The 18349-nt window shown below is 47.6% G+C and overlaps 1 protein-coding gene across 2 annotated transcripts in view; it reads left to right on the forward strand.

Moving 5' to 3' along the window:
• The window catches only part of WDR59 (WD repeat domain 59), a 1027519-nt gene that overhangs the window by 203657 nt on the left and 805513 nt on the right, over positions 1 to 18349 (forward strand). For both annotated transcript variants that reach the window (XM_086945225.1, XM_086945226.1), the window contains exon 7: positions 387 to 475. In XM_086945225.1, the coding sequence (XP_086801351.1) occupies positions 387 to 475 (89 nt within the window). The remainder of the gene's footprint in view (positions 1 to 386; positions 476 to 18349) is intronic.

The raw sequence follows: 18349 nt of genomic DNA on the forward strand, positions 1-18349 counted from the left end.
ATAACACACCACAATCCACTCACTTTCAAAACCCACAATTTTTCATTATAAAAAAGACAAGGCACCTCATCAAAGGGCTTTTGGGTATAACCTTTGCTACTATTTGTCTCAGGAACATGCCACATCTCACTTGTATTATGGAGTCCTTTAATATCTGTTCATGTATAGAAAATATATAAATAAGTAAAATTCTTAGGTTGGCAAATTAGGATGCTGCCCCTTTCACTGGTGTTTCACGCTACACACTATACATGTGTGTTGTATAAAGGCTACTTTGTTAAGTACTATAATAGGCTACCTTGTTTGGTTAAAAGTTTGTTGCTCCCTTGAAACAGTTTCTAGTGCCATCACTGTTCACATTTGCTTTCTCCCCCTTGTGTGTCTAGCGGGTGCTTCCCAGGTGAAGTGGAACAAGAAGAATACTCACTGCCTTGCAACTAGTCACGATGGAGATGTGCGTATTTGGGATAAGAGGGTGAGTATGAGTCACTACTTGTGCCTCTCTCCTAGCACTAGGTGTATCACAGCTGTGCGGTTAATATACAACACTTTCCAGAAAAAGGGGGTAGTATACCATTTCTTGATAAGCGATTCTCTGTCAAGGTATTAATTAGCACTCAATATTTTTGGCTGTATGTGAATGATTTCAAACACCAATCAAGACAAACTTCGCCTACAGAAATTTAACGATTATACAAGTCAGCTATCTAAAAATCAAAAAAAAGAAACTATTCAGACAGAATTCAAAATGCTAAATGTACGAGGGGCATGGCAATGACTGCCACCAAGATGGCTGTGTTCTTGTGCGGTATGGACCTGTGGTTCCCTTCTTGCCAATAGCTGCCTCCAAAACACCTGCAGACCACCATGCACAACTTGCTGCAAGTGGCGTTAACAGGGCAGATGCAGAAAAGGTGCCCTGTTGAATGATAGAAGCCTGCTCTACAAGGGTGAAGGGGGGAGCAGGGGGTGAGCCCACACGGCTAACACAGCCTGGGCAGCCACAGATGAGCTTGAGGCCGGGATCACCCTATCTCGTCCACCGCTGGTGGGCCCTCCACCTCCTACGTCATATAACACAGAGGAAGGAGCCCGACCCGCTCCCGAGATGCGATGCCTGACGGTCCCTGAGGCAGAGAATCTGGTGAATGGCAGCCTCCTGGAGAAGCTGCGGATCGGGGATTATTGAGGCCTGTTCCAGACCTGTGCGCTGCCTGCCTCTGGCTGGGCAACGCCCAAAATCGAGACCCCCTCACCACCTCAGCACCCGGATTCACAGAGATCCCCTTGTGGCTGAGGAATAACATCTGGCAACGCGGTGAGTGCTGTTTGCATACCAGACCCTGCCCTGCAGCTGGACCCGCCCCATAAAGTCTTTCCTTATCTGTGCAGCTTAAGCGTATAATGCCCTGGACATTGACAATGCAACCTATATAGCCAGACTACTGATTCATTGAGACCACACCATGGTCTGATCAGACCCCAAGAGAGGAGGCTTAACTTCGCCGGGACCGGCCTGGCCGTTAGCCGGGGCTCCCACTCGGCCACTGAGGGGACTTCGAGCCGCGGTCTTGATGAGGCCCTCCCCATGTGACATCTCTACTGTAATGATGGAACTCAAAGCAGGCTTCAGCACTATTGAGGCGCAGTTCGATACACTGGCGGGCTACATGGACAAGCTGGGTGAGCAGATGGACCGGCAAGGGGCCCGGATTAACGGCGCGGAGTAAAAAAATTCCAGTCTATAGGAAACCACTATAACAATGCAGGAGCGCCTGGATAAAATGGAGCGCCTACTGAAAGAAGTAGCTATCAGGAATGAGGACCTTGCTGCACGGTCGTGCAGGAATAGCATTTGCCGAGACTACCAACATCGGCTGGCCCGAGGTCTTCTTGGAGCAACTCTTGACAACTCTCTTTGAACAGTCCAGCTTCTCAACCACCTTTGCGGTGCCCTCCCAAGGGCGCTATGCCACGATATCTCAAGACCTGTCTTCTAAACCTTTAGAGACTGAGATGCTGTTCTCTGGCTGGCACGTGAGAAGGGCCCCTTGCAATACCAAGGTTCAAACATTTAAATGTTCCCGGACTTCACTCCAACTGTACAGGAGGCCAGGCAAAAGCTGGGAGTTTGCTATGCCATGCTCTACCCGGCTCGCTTGAGGTTGGACCACAATGGACGTGTCAAGATTTTGGACACCCTTGCAGATGCAGAGACCTTCTGTAAACAAATATGCGTGCAGGCTCTCCTACGCCTATCCGACCTCAGTGAGCCGGTAGGGGGGCATGATCGACCACAGTCAGCCTCCCACGACAAATCTACATGAATATATTTGTCCCGAAGTAGGGGGACTGCAGGGTCCTGCTGAGGCAGTGTCCTCTCATACTGGACACTACCACTCATTCTTGCTTTCAGCCAATGTGTTTGTACCTTATAATGGCGACTACGCCACACAAGTATTCATAATTGTTCTATATGGGACCGCCGATGCCTGAGTTGTCGCCACGCCCTCATGGTGTTCTCCAACTCTCACAATTTGGGGTTCTTCTTTCTATCTCTTAACTGTTTAATTGGGATTTACTGAATATTTTTTTAATGTGGTGTGGGTGGGGTTGTTTTTTGTTGTTGTTGGAATGTTAATGGATGTGGCATGTCCTGCTATCACACACCGATCTCACATTGCCAAATGTTACTTAGGTCTTAGTCCCACACTTTTTCTGCATGCAATAATCAGTGAAACGGAAAACCGTCCTGTCCGATCTCAATAGGCACTCCATCAAGCTTGCCTTACTCAAGGAAACAATTCTTCCTCTGCGCACTGAGCATGGCTTCGCTAGGAACTGAGGTACACATCGCTATTTCTAGTGCTATAGCTCATGCTCTTGTGGCACTTGTATTTTAATCCATAGAACTGTGTCATTTCTTTGCCACCCCTGTTGTGTGGACAGGAGGGTTGGTATCTGCTTCTGCGCGGCACACTTGTTGACAAATTATCCTGTTAGTAAACATATACGCCCAAACATAGACGACCCCAACTTTTTCTGAGATCTGTACTCCCACTTGGATAGTTTCAAGGCATATCACTTAATAGTAGGTTGTGATCTTAACATGGCACACTGCCTGCAAACTGATTCCACAAGCACACAACTGTCTGATAAACCCAGCGCTAGGGAAATATTTGGTCACATCACTGATACATATGCATTACATGATGCGTGGCGGACTCACCATCCCTCCACTCCCAGCTTTACATTCATTTCGGCACCACACTTTGTTTGGTCGAGGCTGGACCACTGGTTCCTATTGGCCACTACTCACTTGTGGATGTCTGAGATTGCTGCCCTCTTATGGACACTTTCGGACCATATTCCTGTCCATTTTAAAATTTGGATTTTGTATGGCTGGAGCCTCAACGCAGCTTGCAATTCCATGACGATGAACTCCAGGGACCTGGTGTTTCGTAGCGAATTACAAAGCTCCATCATTAAGTACTTCACGCTAAATGCTAGAACCATCTCCATGCAGGCCACCCTATGGGAGCCCTTCAAAGCGTACATTTGGGGTGTGTATCTCCAAGCATGTGAGTATCTTTCGAGATATCCGTGCACAACTGAGACTGGTTGAGGATCGATTGCGGGATGTGGAGCCCAGGGCGGTGGTCGATATTGATCCCCGGTTGCATCAACAATCAGAAATCCTGGCTGAGTTTTGGGACCTAGCGGAAAGGGAAATTGCGCACATGGGTAAACACGCTCCGGCCCCCCGCCATGGAGAGGGAGAACGACTGTTATGCCCAAAGAGGTCACTTAACTGTGTGGCGGAACTCCGGACTGGTGGCTGAGACTGTTTCGGGTGGCGATCGCATCATGGCTGAATTTCAGACCCATTATCTGGAGCTATATGCCTCTCATGCTTTTCATGCTTCCTATGCAATATCTTTGCATCTTGCAGACATTGTGATGGTGTGGCTTACAGATGGCCAGCGACAATTCCTGAGTGAACCGTTAAATCTGGAGGAAGTGACACAAGCTATTTACGCTCTGGATGGAAACAAGGAGCTTGGCCTTGATGGTTTAACAGGGGCTTTCTATAAAGCCTTTAAGCAACAGCTCACACCTGCACCTCTTGGCACTATATAATGAGTCAATAACTTGCATACTGCCCCCTATGCTTCGCGAAGCAGTCCTGAATCTTATGTTACAGCCTGGAAAACACAGCAACTGTGCTTCATACCGCACCCTGTCATTGCTAAACTTAGATAATAAAATCCTGGCTAAGGTGCTAGCCACCAAGTTGGCACTGTTGATGGAGAAGATCATCTCCTTAGCCCAATCTGGCTTTATTCCAAATTCATCCACCTCATTAAATCTTAGAACCGCCTTTGCTGTGCTTAAACAGATTTCATCCTTCATTCCTGGAGCTTGTAGCCCTGTAGGACACAAAAAAGTCCTTCAGTTCTCTCGAGTGGCCTTTCCTCTGGCCGTTTTGGGTAAACTCTGTATTCGCCCTCTCCCCCTTCCTTGCACTGATCATGCTTCTAACCCCATGCATTCACAGAAATGTGTTGTAGGGTTGTGTATTAGTGAGCTGATATTCCTTCTTCTTGAACAAGTACTTAACCAACTAGGATGAATCCTTTTTATCCAATATTTCGCTGGTACAGGGCTAATACTCAATTTCAAATAATTTGCCACTCATTTAATCCATTATACTCTTTGTTTGTTTCATCAGTTTTTATTGAGGAAAACAGACAGCTTTTATTGACAGTGAGGAAAACAGCTGACAAGTGTTTTGCCCTTTGTGGCAGATCATGCCAGGGCTTTCTCAAGGCTGCAACAAAATAAGAGGCCAATCAATGCTTTGTCAACAGCAAGAGAAGTTACCCCAAGAGAGTGAGCAGAGCAAACCAACATGCTGGTGAACAAGTGCAAATAGGCAAGGAGGCAGAAGCCGGAGTAACTTCAAGGGATTTATATTTTTCCAAGAAGATTTGAAAAGAGTTTGTGAAAGAAGCAAATAGGAAAACAGAAATATCCTGCTACTAAAGACCACCGTGTTTCCGCGTTTTGTGTAGTGGTGAACCTTTAAGCCCAAAAATATAAATAATCGAAAAAAGCATAGTCTAAGACTACAGTATGCCACAGCTGATGACAGCTTGGAATGGCACATGATGGTATTCTGTTTAGAGAATATTTTAGAAGGCAAGTATTGTGAATGATTTGCAGGAGGATTATCTTAAACTAATCAGAGGGAGTGTGCAGCAAATGAAATCAGTGCTTCTGTTAGTCAGCAAAGTTTATGCTCCAGCCATGCATGCGATGCAAAATAAAGTTTAGAGCAGACCACAGATGGTTAATAGTAATACCTAAGTTGTTTCAACAGTTCTTATCATTAAGTCGCAGTAGGCAGTATTTCAATAGTTGCGGTTGGACATTCAAATTTCTAAAAGAATAGATATTTGTTGTAATAACGTTGCATTAGTCATCATTCGATTATGCCAGTAAGTCTCTACAGAATATTATACAGTTTGTTTACAGCTTACAGCCTAGCGTCCGTATTTTACAGGATTATTTGGAAAAGCATCAAAATATTCTCAAGTGGCAATAAAATAGTACATGTTCCTAATGATTTCGAATTGAAACGACACAGTGCCCTGTTGTTTGCATGCTTATATGCTCTTGTCAACACAGTTATATTATTAATATTCACTTTTATGAGCTTAAAATGAACAACTTGCTCAAGTGACACAAGATCTATTATGTCTCAATATCGGAGGTAGAAAATATACATTATGTTTTGTAGTATTTAATTTGCAATGAGGGACTGGGGCAGGCTGGTAATTATATAGGAGCGGTAGACCAATAATATGGCGGCAGGCATTCACGTTATATTCGCATATTTGCGAGAAAATTGTTAAATGTTTATCAATATTAACACAGCATTTATAGAGCTCTGGTAAAAAAATTAAATTGACAACACTTGTCATTAGTAGCAAAATACCCGATCTTTATACAGCGAGTTACGGTCCGAAACACACATGGTCTAACAGCGTGATAGGCCGAGGACGTCTTCAAAGTATGGCTTACTTGGAAAGTCGGTCCGTAGAAGTCCTCGGGTAAATCCGGTTCAGCAAAGGTCCATGCCTTGACTAGGACACGACTTGCCACCATAGTTTATAGAAATCTAGGGGTGTATGACCCGTAAGTGAACCCTATACACTTCCGGGTTAACACGGAGGCCGCGACTGAGTTAATACAAAAATAATCATTAAAATAATTACAATTTTCGGCACAAGAGATACCATCATTATTTTGAAACTCCATTTAGGGAAGGCACTGTTATTTGCACAATCCCAGGTTGAAGAAGAAAACTTCACTTGGAAGTACAACGCACTGAGCAGGGACTAAGACGACGCTCAATATAGAACGGCGGCCATGTTGGAGAGGGTCAATCTCAGAGCAATTTGTTAGCGATTGTATGCTAATCGTCTTGTCTCCAGATGTACAGGACAAAAGGATAATGTAGTATATAGTTTATATTATTTTAGGTACATGTAGTAGTCACGAGTGAGCATAAGTGGAATTTTGAATTTGTTTACATATATACATACTCCCAGAGACTGACAGCAAGGTGACTGAAAATTGACGGGAGAAAGGGAGGGAGTCAAAGGAGAGTTACATTCCAGTGAAAGATATGGATAAAATAACCATAATAGACTGCATACTCTGAAAGAGAAGGGTCACGTCTTGAGCAACTTAGCGATTAAGTTGTCATGGGCGAATCATAAAGTTCCAAGATCAGAGATAACATTCAATAAAACAGGTGAGGAGCCAGATGTTATCTTTTTACGAGTCACATATTTCAGAGACTTATACTTCAAGTCCGATCGAGAACATCTTCTAGGATTTCAGAACGCAGAGTTGTTGCCAGGAGTACTCTGTTGTAAACCTACAGTGTACAGAGGTCACATCATCCTGAAAGGCAGTGGTTGATACAGTACATACATTGTTATAATAAAGATGGCACATATACATTCAGTTATAAGATGTTAATTCATACATTCATTGCACAAAGGGAAGTGCTGAAGGTACATATATTGATCAGGCAGTAACCTGAAACAGAATATGCATGAGGTACAAATATGAATCCGACTGTACCCTAAAGCAGTATCTACATGTTGATGTTTATCAGAATCCAATGATACATGCTTGGTCCAGTCTTAGAAGTTGAATCATATGTACTTTGCGCCGAAGATATGAATGTTGTTCATAAAGTTGATTCAAAGCCAGTGGTTCCAGTTATGTTCTTTATTAAGTCCTTTTTCTACAGTCTACCAACATATGATGAGGGCACTTTCCTCCTTTCGAAGCTGTAGTTCTAAGTTCCTACCTCATTTCCCATGTTTCAGTGTTTTTAGGCCGACAAAGGAGAAGGACTGTTGATGGCAATGGTGTCTAAGAAAGTGATCTACCAAAGGTTGTCTTATATCAGATTTGTGGATATTCCGATATTCTTGAATGCGCAGTTTAATGGCCGGATAGTACTGCCAATGTAGTTATGTCCGCAAGGACACGAGATGAGATAAATCACATTGGTGCTCTCACAGTTGATAAACTCATTTATTTGGTGGATATGGCCGTTGACTGTGACCTCTTTCGTTCTTGATTTTCCTAACTTGCAAATCGAACGGTTTGAGCAAGTAAAGAAGCCTTTAGTTTGTTGCAAGAAGTTGGTTGGCGTTTGTTTGATTTCCAGGAAGTTTGGACAGAAAATATCTCTCAAGTTCTTATTTCTCAAAAAACCTAACTGTGGTTTTTCATGGAGAGCAGTTGATGCAGGAGGATTGTCTTTCAAGAGATGCCAATGTTTGTTAAGAGTTTTCCGGATATGATGATGTCCATTGTTATATTGGGTGTTAAAATAGATCACTGCTTTGCGATCCCTGACCTTGTTGTTATGTAATAGTAGATGTCTGTCAGTGTCAGCAAATTGTTTCTGAGCGGTATTTAGGACATGCTCTTTATATCCACGTTGTTTCAGTCATTGTGTTATTTTGTCAGATTGGATCTTGTACTCATCGTTGAAGCTACAGTTCGTGCTTGCACGTCTGTATTCGCCTGCTGGAATGTTTGTTATGGTGTGGCAAGGATGGCTGCTGGTTGTGTGTAGTTTGGAATTAGCAGAGGTAGGCTTCCTATGGATTCTGGTGTTCAGTTTGTTATTCTCAATGTAAATTAACAAATCCAAATATTCAATTTCAGTTTTCGAGATGGTATATGTGATGTCAATTCCCCATTGGTTAGGAGTCAGAGAGTTAATGAAAGAGTTCAGGTGTTTTTCTGATCCATGCCACATTAGCAGGATATCTGCCCCACATAATTATGTTGTTCGTGACATTCTCAGATCTTTCACCCCATAGCCAATGTCGTTCCACCTCTCCCATCAGGAGGCAGGCATACGGGGGCACACATTTTGCCCCCATGGCGGTACCTTGGAGTTGTAGGAAGAAGTTACCATTAAAAAGATAATAGTTATTCTGTAGGCAAAGTTCAAGCATGTCCAAGATCATTTTGTTTCGCTCTGCTTGCACCTCACCGCACACCCTGCGCGTTCGAGCATCTCCTCTTCTCCAGGTGCACATGATGTCCAGGCGCTCTTCACCAACGCCCTGGCTGCTACACGACACACACTCTTACACGTCGGAGACTCACTTCTTCTTTTGGTGCCTACGAGGCCCCGGCGCTCAATACCAACACCCGTGCTGCACCACGACACGCACCCAGCACGTCCGAGACTCACTTCCTCTGTTGGTGCACATGATGTCCAGGCGCTTCTCACGAATGCCCTGGCTGTACCAAGACATGCACACTGCATGTCTGAGTCTCGCTTTTTTCTTTGGTGCACACGAGGCCCAGGCGCTCTTCACCAACACACGGGCTGCACCACGACAAGCAACCTTGCGCATCCTCGCCTCGTCGCCCTGTGCATACCATGGCCAGACGCTTCTTACCAACCCCTTGGCCTGCACCAAGACACGCATCTGAGACTTAGCTTACCCATGATCACAAGGCACAACTTTGGAGGGTCTCAAACGGCAAAAAGAATGTACACACCGCGTTGCTTGGGACTTCTCCGGAAACTTTTATGAGCCTGTATTTCCAAACAGGGAGCCAGCTCACCTCGGGCCCTTGGGGTTACAAGACACAGCACAAAGCATAGTCTTCTTCAAGCAGGAGGACGCAGCACCTCCAAGCACAGTCCCAACAGCCTCTTCCTTAGTTAGAACAGCAAACTGCAGACCAGCTCCAGATCACGAAGCAAGGATTGGTCTATCCACAGAAGTCTCTTCAGTAGTTCCTTCTATAGCAGAGGTTCCTCTTGACCACAGAATGGGTCCAAGCCTTTTCAGTCTCAATCCATCTCTGTTTCATTCCAACGTTCAGGGTTTTCAGCTCTCATAGTTATACCCCTTAAGGTCTTTGAAGTTTGTATGTGCTCAGGGGCCCTGACCCTTCCCTAAATCAGTTATGGGTGTCTCTCTCACAGTGTCACCTCTCTCCCTTTGATACTGGGGGTCTGGATCCTTAATCACTCAGCAGGAGGTGGGTCAATTGATTTATAGCACCAGCCCAGGCCTTTTCACATCCTGGGCTTCTCCTCCCCCCACTCTCCAGATGCAGGGCAGCCTAGTGCCATCTCAATCCCTCCCTAGGTCAAGACCTTTCCCAGCTCCTCTCACCTTTCAGTTCCAGACAGACAGTCCACATTTCAGAGACAGACAGAAATGCTCATAGCACAAAACTCAGCCCCTTTCTAAGTGAGTGGTTTATGAACACACAGTGACAAAACCACCTTCACAGAAAGATGTGTTATAACACTGTGAGTTCATACATACTAAACTTCACCTCTCCATTATAAAGTGACAGGAAACTAGGCTAACAAACACAACACCCAGCCTCCCCCATTCTGTCCTATGGGCAGAATGGCCTTTCAGCAGTGAAAAACGAAATGGAGAGTTTTTCACTGTCAGAACATAACACACACCTCAATTTATGTTCTGCCTTTTACCTACACTGCACCCTGACCAGGGGTTACCTGGTACCTACCACAGGGGTTCCCCATGTGTATGTAAAAGGGAAAGTCCAGCCTGACAAGTGGTTGCACTTGTCAGGACTACATGCTAACGTAGCATTCTGAGCGCAGGCCATACGCTGAAGGCCTGAGTTTCCTTCTCTGCGCGCCCTTGCATTACTAGCCCTTGCACACACAGTGCACATCACTAAGGGCTTTTACTAGTAAGGCAAACATATTAATCATGGCCCGCTATTCAACATTACATTTCACATAGGGAACTCCTGTACTTTGACACTGATCAGCAGTGGCAAAGGACCCAAAGCATCTAAATTGGCATCTCTAGGTCAGGAAATGGTCTAGGGGGAAAGCAAAACGTTTAGAGAACTTTAACCAAAAAGGCCAAGTCCTGCAATCCGCAATGGCAAAAAAAGGGTGTTTCCCCTTTCATCAACTGCTTCTAATGACATAGATAACAGTGCTTGGATAAAAAAGGTATTTGCCACAACCAGTACTCTCATGAAGGTGTCATGTTTGTCAACTCCCTTGGAGAGGGATCGATAGTCCTTTTGGGGAATCAAAAAAGAACTCCACAAATATAGGACGGCTTCTAACTAATCAGTGAAGGTCTGTTAGTTTCAATGCAGGCAAAAAGTGCAACAGCGAAATCCTGCACCTTGCCATCCCGTGGCCCTATTACTTAATGTGCCCCGGGGGCGCAACGGGTGTTTGCGCTCTCTTTGAGCGTCCCCGGGGCACTTTTGTATTATATTAGGGGGTGCTGACACCTGTTCGTCCCCTTCTAGAATACTGATAGCGCTTGCGCCCTTAATGCGCCAGCGCTACCTTCAGAGGGTGTTCCCTCATTTGCATACAGGATATGCAAATGAGAGGATTCCTTTGATCCTGCGCCACATTACAGACGCGGACGCAGAGTCAAAGAAGCCCTCAGGGGGTGCACTGGCAGTGCGCCATTTAAAAGGTGGCACACTGTCAGTGCGCCTCCTGACAGCATCCCTCTGCAATTACATATATACAATTGGTATATTCAACTTATAAATAAAGTTACACGAAAGAAACATGGTTCGTCAAATTATGTCATTTCCTCTGAATTCATCAACATAAACAATGTACTCAATCTCATTCAGTATAGCGGTGGCCATCTCAACATTTCATTGCTATTAGTTAGAAGGGCACTGAATGCAAACATAATTCTTTCAAAATGCATGGACAATGAAAAGAAATTAAGCCCTGGATGGGCAAACACTCACCTTTGATTGTCACACGGTCACATTCTCAATAATTAGATTGGAAGTACATATGACTGTATACAAATTCTCATTCATGAAGAATTAAAATAAAATTAAATGAGAACAAAAATAAAAATAAAGCTAAAATAAAAAGGTTATATCTGGAAACGGTGGGCGGATTACCGGGGCCTGCTCCTTGATCCCCCCGTGGACATTGTTGATGCATTACAGCTGGATGTGGATCCCGCACTCTAGGCCGCTGGCCGGCTCCACCTTTGTAGATTATCTCATGTTGCTGGACTGTGATCACGTGCACTGGGTTAGGGTGGGATAAGGGGTGGGTAGCTGGGGGCGCGGCTGGTTGGGTTTTTTTTTCTGGGGTTGGGTGGGTGGGGTAGTACGAGGTTCTTCACTGTATAACGCTGGGTTCGATGCTGTGCTAATGATGTGTCTCTTTCTATCTGTCGTTGACAGTCTCCTCCTGTCTGTGGAGGGCTGTGTTGAACCTTGCTTGAACCCATAATAAAATTGGTTTTGAAAAAAAAAATAAAAAGGTTATGAGAAGTGTTGCTCAATGATTAGAGTGGCAGACCCTGATGCAGAGGTCTAGCCCGGCACCAGGGTTCAATTCCCCGTTTCGGCGGGTCTTGGGCTCAAAATTCCACGGACCTGATAATTCTCGCCTCTGTGCCTATTCCAATCATGGAGTCCCACTCTGCAACTCTGGGCAATAGCTTGCTTAATCTCCACAACGGCCCCCACAACGCTAAGGATGCCTGGCCTCCACCTTGGGGGTGCCCAGGAGTGGACGCCTCACAGGGAAAGCCAGGATGGGTTCCAGAGCGGTATTCGTACAAGCGCCTTGAGACCCTTGCGGGTGAGTAGTGCGCTATACACGTATCAATTTACATGTACATATATACAATATGTTAGAAACGGGATCCCTGGCTGGCCAGGGCTCACGCCAAAGTCAGTCAGAGACCACCACTCCTAAGTCAGGGCAAGGGAGTTACACGCCAAGATAACCCCTGCTCACCCTCTAGGTAACGTGGCGCGAGCAGCAAGGCTAAACTTGGAGGCGGTATGAGTTAAGTATTTGCGCACGCACCCCAGCAACAACACCCAAGGCCCACCACAAAGGAAACTCCACACAAGGTTATATAAAAAATAGCCTTTGTATTATATAAAAACACATTAGATAACACACAAACTTTACAATGTGCCAGAGGCACGGGCAGAATTTACAAGGTATTATGTACAGGACAGGGCCACATGGACCACTGTCAGGGGTAGGCACTTGTTAGAAAATAATACTTGTAGGTATACACTTAGCAAACAAACATATAATGATTAGCACCAAAATAGTACATGTAGCACACAACCAGTAATCACTGGTTAAGAGTAAATACCTCCTACGCAACCCTAAAACACTGTAGGAAATCACGCAGGGAACTAGGACCTTATCATCAGGACCTAAGGAAGGAATACCAACACCTAAGCAGGTCACTCTTAGCAAAGGGAAGGAAACCTAAACATAAAATGGGACATCAACAATCCTCTAAGCAGGGCACACCTAGCAAAGGGGATAAACATAAAATGGGACATCAACAATTGCACATGAGGTATTAAACACATTCAGAGGTGCAGGTTAGAACATTTGCGCAAGAATCACATACATCAGTAACTTGCAATGCGCAGGGTGGACATAGCACAACACTCGAACTTGTCCCTCAGGCCAACTGGCCTCGCAAGGGGCGGAATGCCCTGAGTCTCAGTGTCAGGGGGTCTGCGCAGGCAGCACAAACCACAAGCCTAAACGTAGCAACTGTCCACTAAGTGCTGGACAGTTGTAAATCAGAACTGGGCAAACGTTGGAGCCAGGTGGGCTCAAGAACAAAGTGGACAAGGAGCCTCTCAGGGGCTCGCAAAGCAAATGCGCAATGTAGAGCTTCAGCGCTTTAAACAAGGAATATGCCCCCAGAGAGTCTCTTCAGGACTCTGAATCGATGTGGCCGGGAGCCTCGTGGGCTCAAAGAATAAATGTGGCCAAGGAGCCTCTCAGGGCTCGTAAAACAATTGCCCCCTCGAGCCTCGCAGGCTCGTCAACAAATGCGGCCGTCGTTGGAGCCTCGCCAGGCTCAGGACACCACTTGGCCCCAGAGCCTCTCAAGGCTCGTGAACAGAAATGCCCCCAAGAGCCTCGCCGGCTCTTTACTCTGACGGGGAGGGGCGGGCACCGGCAATGTGCCCCGACGCCCTCCTCCCCGCTCCTGCACACAGGGCCCCACTCACCGGCTGTCTCGTTGGCGGGACGGCTCCTCGGCGGCTCTGCTGGGGCCGCGGGCGGGGCTCCCCTTCACTCGGGAGCCTCGGCAAGACGCGGCAGGCGGCTTCCTGTCTCTCGCCTGGCCCCGTCACTCGGCAATCCGCCTGACTTCCTCTGGGGCCGCCAATGGCAGCGCGGCCCTGGGGGTGAGGAGGCGGGACTTCCGGGTCGCACTAGGCAGCGGCCCGGCAACGGCTTTCGGTGCTCCTGGGCTGCGGCGGTGATCACGGGGCAATGCCGGGTGGGCACCGGCTCGGAAATAGAAACAATAGCATGGGCAATGCCGGTTGGGCACCGGCCTTCGAATAAAAGGCAATGCGAGGTGGGCACTCGCTCTGCCGAAAATCGGCAAAACAGAACGGGCAGATGCCGGGTGGGCACCGGCGGCACACAAAGCGTTTCTAAGCGCTAGCACTGAAGGACAGGTGCTCCCAAGCGCCACAGGACAAAAATAAAGCGCTCACAGCACTAGGAGCCAAGTAAAGCGCTTTCAAGCGCTAGGCAAGGGATTCCAGCGCTCCCCAGCGCTGAAGGGCAGAGAGCAGCGCTCTCTCAGCACAAAGTCAAGCACAAAGTCTCTTAGGCAGGCAGGGGGGGCAAGGCAGGGCCAGAGCCAGCTCACTGGGTCTCCAGGCAGGGAGACAATCCAAGTGGCGGTCCTCCTGGCCCCAGCAGCAGCAGCAGCCCCCTCTGGCAAGGATCCACAAGAAGAACCAAGGAACCATTGTATGGGGACACAGCCCCTTTTTATACAGTAAATTCCCTTTGTCTCATGGGTGCAGGGTGGGGGAAAACCAGTCGCAGCTGGTTTTGAAGTACTCTGTGTACCTCAACCACCCTTTCTATTCACTGGCAGGGCTAGGGACATCAGTCGCACTACAGGGGGTGGAGCCAGCATTGTGTGGGGAAAGTCCAGGCCCATCAGGGACCAGGTGCACTCCTCCCAAGCCATCAACATGCTAATCTCACACTCACCACCGGGCAGACCCATCCAGCCTTCCTGGAGCCAGGCTCACCAGCCAGCTCCAAGCAATCACACGGCAGGCATATTTTACATTAATATGCCAAGTCCTAAAAATGTCATTTCTACACATGACACACACATGCCACATACACCATTGCGAAGCATTCATCCCCACGAGCTTGCACATACCAAATTCGAGCATGCACTCCCCACGCATCAGGAACTACTAGGGACACAGACATTCCCCATGCATTCCTATGGGAGAGCAGGCCAGCCTAACTACATACACGCACTTTACTCTGGGACACAGGGAAAAAGTGCGCACAGACCAGAAAATCATCCACACAGATCACAGATCTAATGCAAAAAGTTTAGGGGTGAACCTGCCTTAAGGGCCAAGTCCAACACAACCCCCTTCCAGCCAAAACGCAGGGCAGACCAATCACCACCGTGATGGACTTCCCTACTTGGGGCGATAAAACACGGACGCGGGCCCGCAACTGCAGGGACACCCTCCTGTTTTATGCCACGATGAACCCCTGGGGTTCTTTCTAAAACTATGATAGGGACTAACTGGGCTAACCCCTTGGTAATCTCCAGCTGCCCTCGGCGAGGACCAGGCCCTACGCCACCCAGGTGCCACTGGTTCCTGCCTACTCACAAAGTGGGGGGTAGTAACCCCTGGCACATAACAGCCATTTTCCACTCTTCCTGTCTGCAAGACAGGGCTAGACTGCCACTGGTTCTCCAGCCTAGGGTCTACAACCTTAGGTGGACCAGGAGTCTCAGGGAAGGCTCTCCTCCCCTTACCTCTTCTCCTAGGGTTCCTCCTCCTCCTGCGAGGGGTACCCTCTAAACACCATTCTCCCAACCTAGGGTTTAACCCCTCAGGTGGTACCGGGGTCAGAGGTGGGCTTTCCCACCCTCTGCACCCCCTTCCAGAGTCCTGCTCCCTCCCAACCGGGGCGGTTCCTCTGGAGAAAGAACTGGCCAGGACACTGATTACAGTATTCTCACCCTTCAGGTCAGGCAAACCTTGAACCTGGACCTCCAACCTCCGGTCTAGAACCTTTGGTGGAATCACTGCCTGGCACTCCAGGACTTCTGAGGACTCACATGTCACTCCCCAATCACTCTTTTCACTGGACTTCTGTACTCTCCCTACTGGAGCAGTACTGCCAGACTCTACAACCATGGAAGCTATGCTTACAGATGCTCCAGGTCGCCCACATACCAGGAGATCTCCCTCAAGTGGACTAACAGGTAAGCATAGGTCCCCACCCTGGTGTTCCCTAAAGAAACCATCCAGGCTCTGAGGCAGGGCTTCGGGCGTCTGGGGACTCTCGGTCTCACACTCACTCCCGCTCCACTGAGACAGACAGCAAGCCCCTACACCCTCCTCACTATACTGAGACCTAGCTGGGCTACTCTCACCCTCCTCCACTACGCTGGGTTGGAGAAAACCTGACCCACTATTATTGGAATCACTCACTAGCGGCGCTAAGGAACCTCTTGCACCTTCCCATCGGTCTGCTTCCTCTGCAAGTTCATATGGTGCAGACAATCCACACCCTACTAGGTGTTGGCGCAATCCTGGATAAACAACACTGAGCATCTGCTCCCTGAGAAACATATCAAACAATATGTCCCAATCACATTTCGTGGGCTCCCGTACCCAATCATACAGGGCTCTACACCAGTCATCCACAAAATCTTCCCAAGACTGGTGAGACGGTTTCCGAAGGTTCCTAAACCTCAACTTATTTTCCTCCTCTGGGGAAACAGAAACCATACTCGGGGAACTGGGAGTGGGACTGTTTACACTGACAATTAAAAAGCTGCCACCACTGGACTCCACCCTCCCTGGGGAATCCAGACAATTACAACTGTGGTCGGGGGAGAGTCTATCTTCTAGGGCTGCGCTCTCACGGATGATGGCCCTTCTCTCCACCTCTATCCTCTCCCACGCTAGGGCTCTCTCGACCTCTAGTTGTTGTTTCTTAACACCCAACTGCGCCATAGCCTGGGCATGCTCTAACATGAGCTGTTCCATCGCTAGCTGATGCTCCCTCTCTTCCTTCCTATCTAACCAATCCTCTGGGGACAGGGAAAGGGATGGGGCGCTGGTACTGACACTAGACCCAGCAAGGGATTCCCTATCTATGGGGTCCTCACTCTCTGCTGACATCCATCCACTGTCATCACCATCCAACTCACATTCTTCATCAGAATCTTCAGGGCTCCCCACAGACTCACCACCCTCATGGCGTGCGGCCCGGGCCCTATCTCTCTCACTGTGCTCACGATCCCACTGATCCTTTTGCCACAGGATCAGGCTGTCCCTAAGCTGGGACTGAGTAACCAACTCACTCACCTCTATGCCTCCCTTTTCACAGAATCTGACCAGCTCTAACCTACTGTATCTAAAAAGACCACAGAGGTCAAAAACTGGCTCCATTTTGGCGGACGTCCTCAAGAAAAGTTTGACACCGGGAACCTGGGGGTCTGAGCTAAACAGGAGAATACAATCAACAAAATTCAGCAAGATTCCTATCTCAGAGAACTTGCACTCCTCTGTCCAGGTAAACACACACTCATTCACACACAACCCTCCCCTCGGACTGGTAAGGCAGTTTCTACCACCCCTGATTTTCTCAACCTGACCACAAGCGACACAGGTACCAAACTCTGGCAGCAGGGCGGGGAACAAGGTACTGGACAAAATACAAAATGACACCTTTCAGGAGAAGCAATACTGATCTTCACCTAAAAAAACAATCCCCAAAATGCGGTTATCTAAAAAAATGTAGAGCTTTGAAGCGTGGCCTGTCGCCACTGTGGTACAGCGCAAACACAAATCCTTATCCTCACCGCTTGCCGCCAATGTTAGAAACGGGATCCCTGGCTGGCCAGGGCTCACGCCAAAGTCAGTCAGAGACCACCACTCCTAAGTCAGGGCAAGGGAGTTGCACGCCAAGATAACCCCTGCTCACCCTCTAGGTAACGTGGCGCGAGCAGCAAGGCTAAACTTGGAGGCGGTATGAGTTAAGTATTTGCGCACGCACCCCTACAACAACACCCAAGGCCCACCACAAAGGAAACTCCACACAAGGTTATATAAAAAATAGCCTTTGTATTATAATAAAAACACATTAGATAACACACAAACTTTACAATGTGCCAGAGGCACGGGCAGAATTTACAAGGGATTATGTACAGGACAGGGCCACATGGACCACTGTCAGGAGTAGGCACTTGTTATGATATAATACTTGTAGGTATACACTTAGCACACAAACATATAATGATTAGCACCAAAATAGTACATGTAGCACACAACCAGTAATCACTGGTTAAGAGTAAATACCTCCTACGCAACCCTAAAACACTGTAGGAAATCACGCAGGGAACTAGGACCTTATCATCAGGACCTAAGGAAGGAATACCAACACCTAAGCAGGTCACTCTTAGCAAAGGGAAGGAAACCTAAACATAAAATGGGACATCAACAATCCTCTAAGCAGGGCACACCTAGCAAAGGGGATAAACATAAAATGGGACATCAACAATTGCACATGAGGTATTAAACACATTCAGAGGTGCAGGTTAGAACATTTGCGCAAGAATCACATACATCAGTAACTTACAATGCGCAGGGTGCACATAGCACAACACTCAAACTTGTCCCTCAGGCCAACTGGCCTCGCAAGGGGCGGAATGCCCGGAGTCTCAGTGTC

Source organism: Lissotriton vulgaris, chromosome 12 (assembly GCF_964263255.1).
Source record: "Lissotriton vulgaris chromosome 12, aLisVul1.2, whole genome shotgun sequence".
Taxonomy (NCBI): domain Eukaryota; kingdom Metazoa; phylum Chordata; class Amphibia; order Caudata; family Salamandridae; genus Lissotriton; species Lissotriton vulgaris.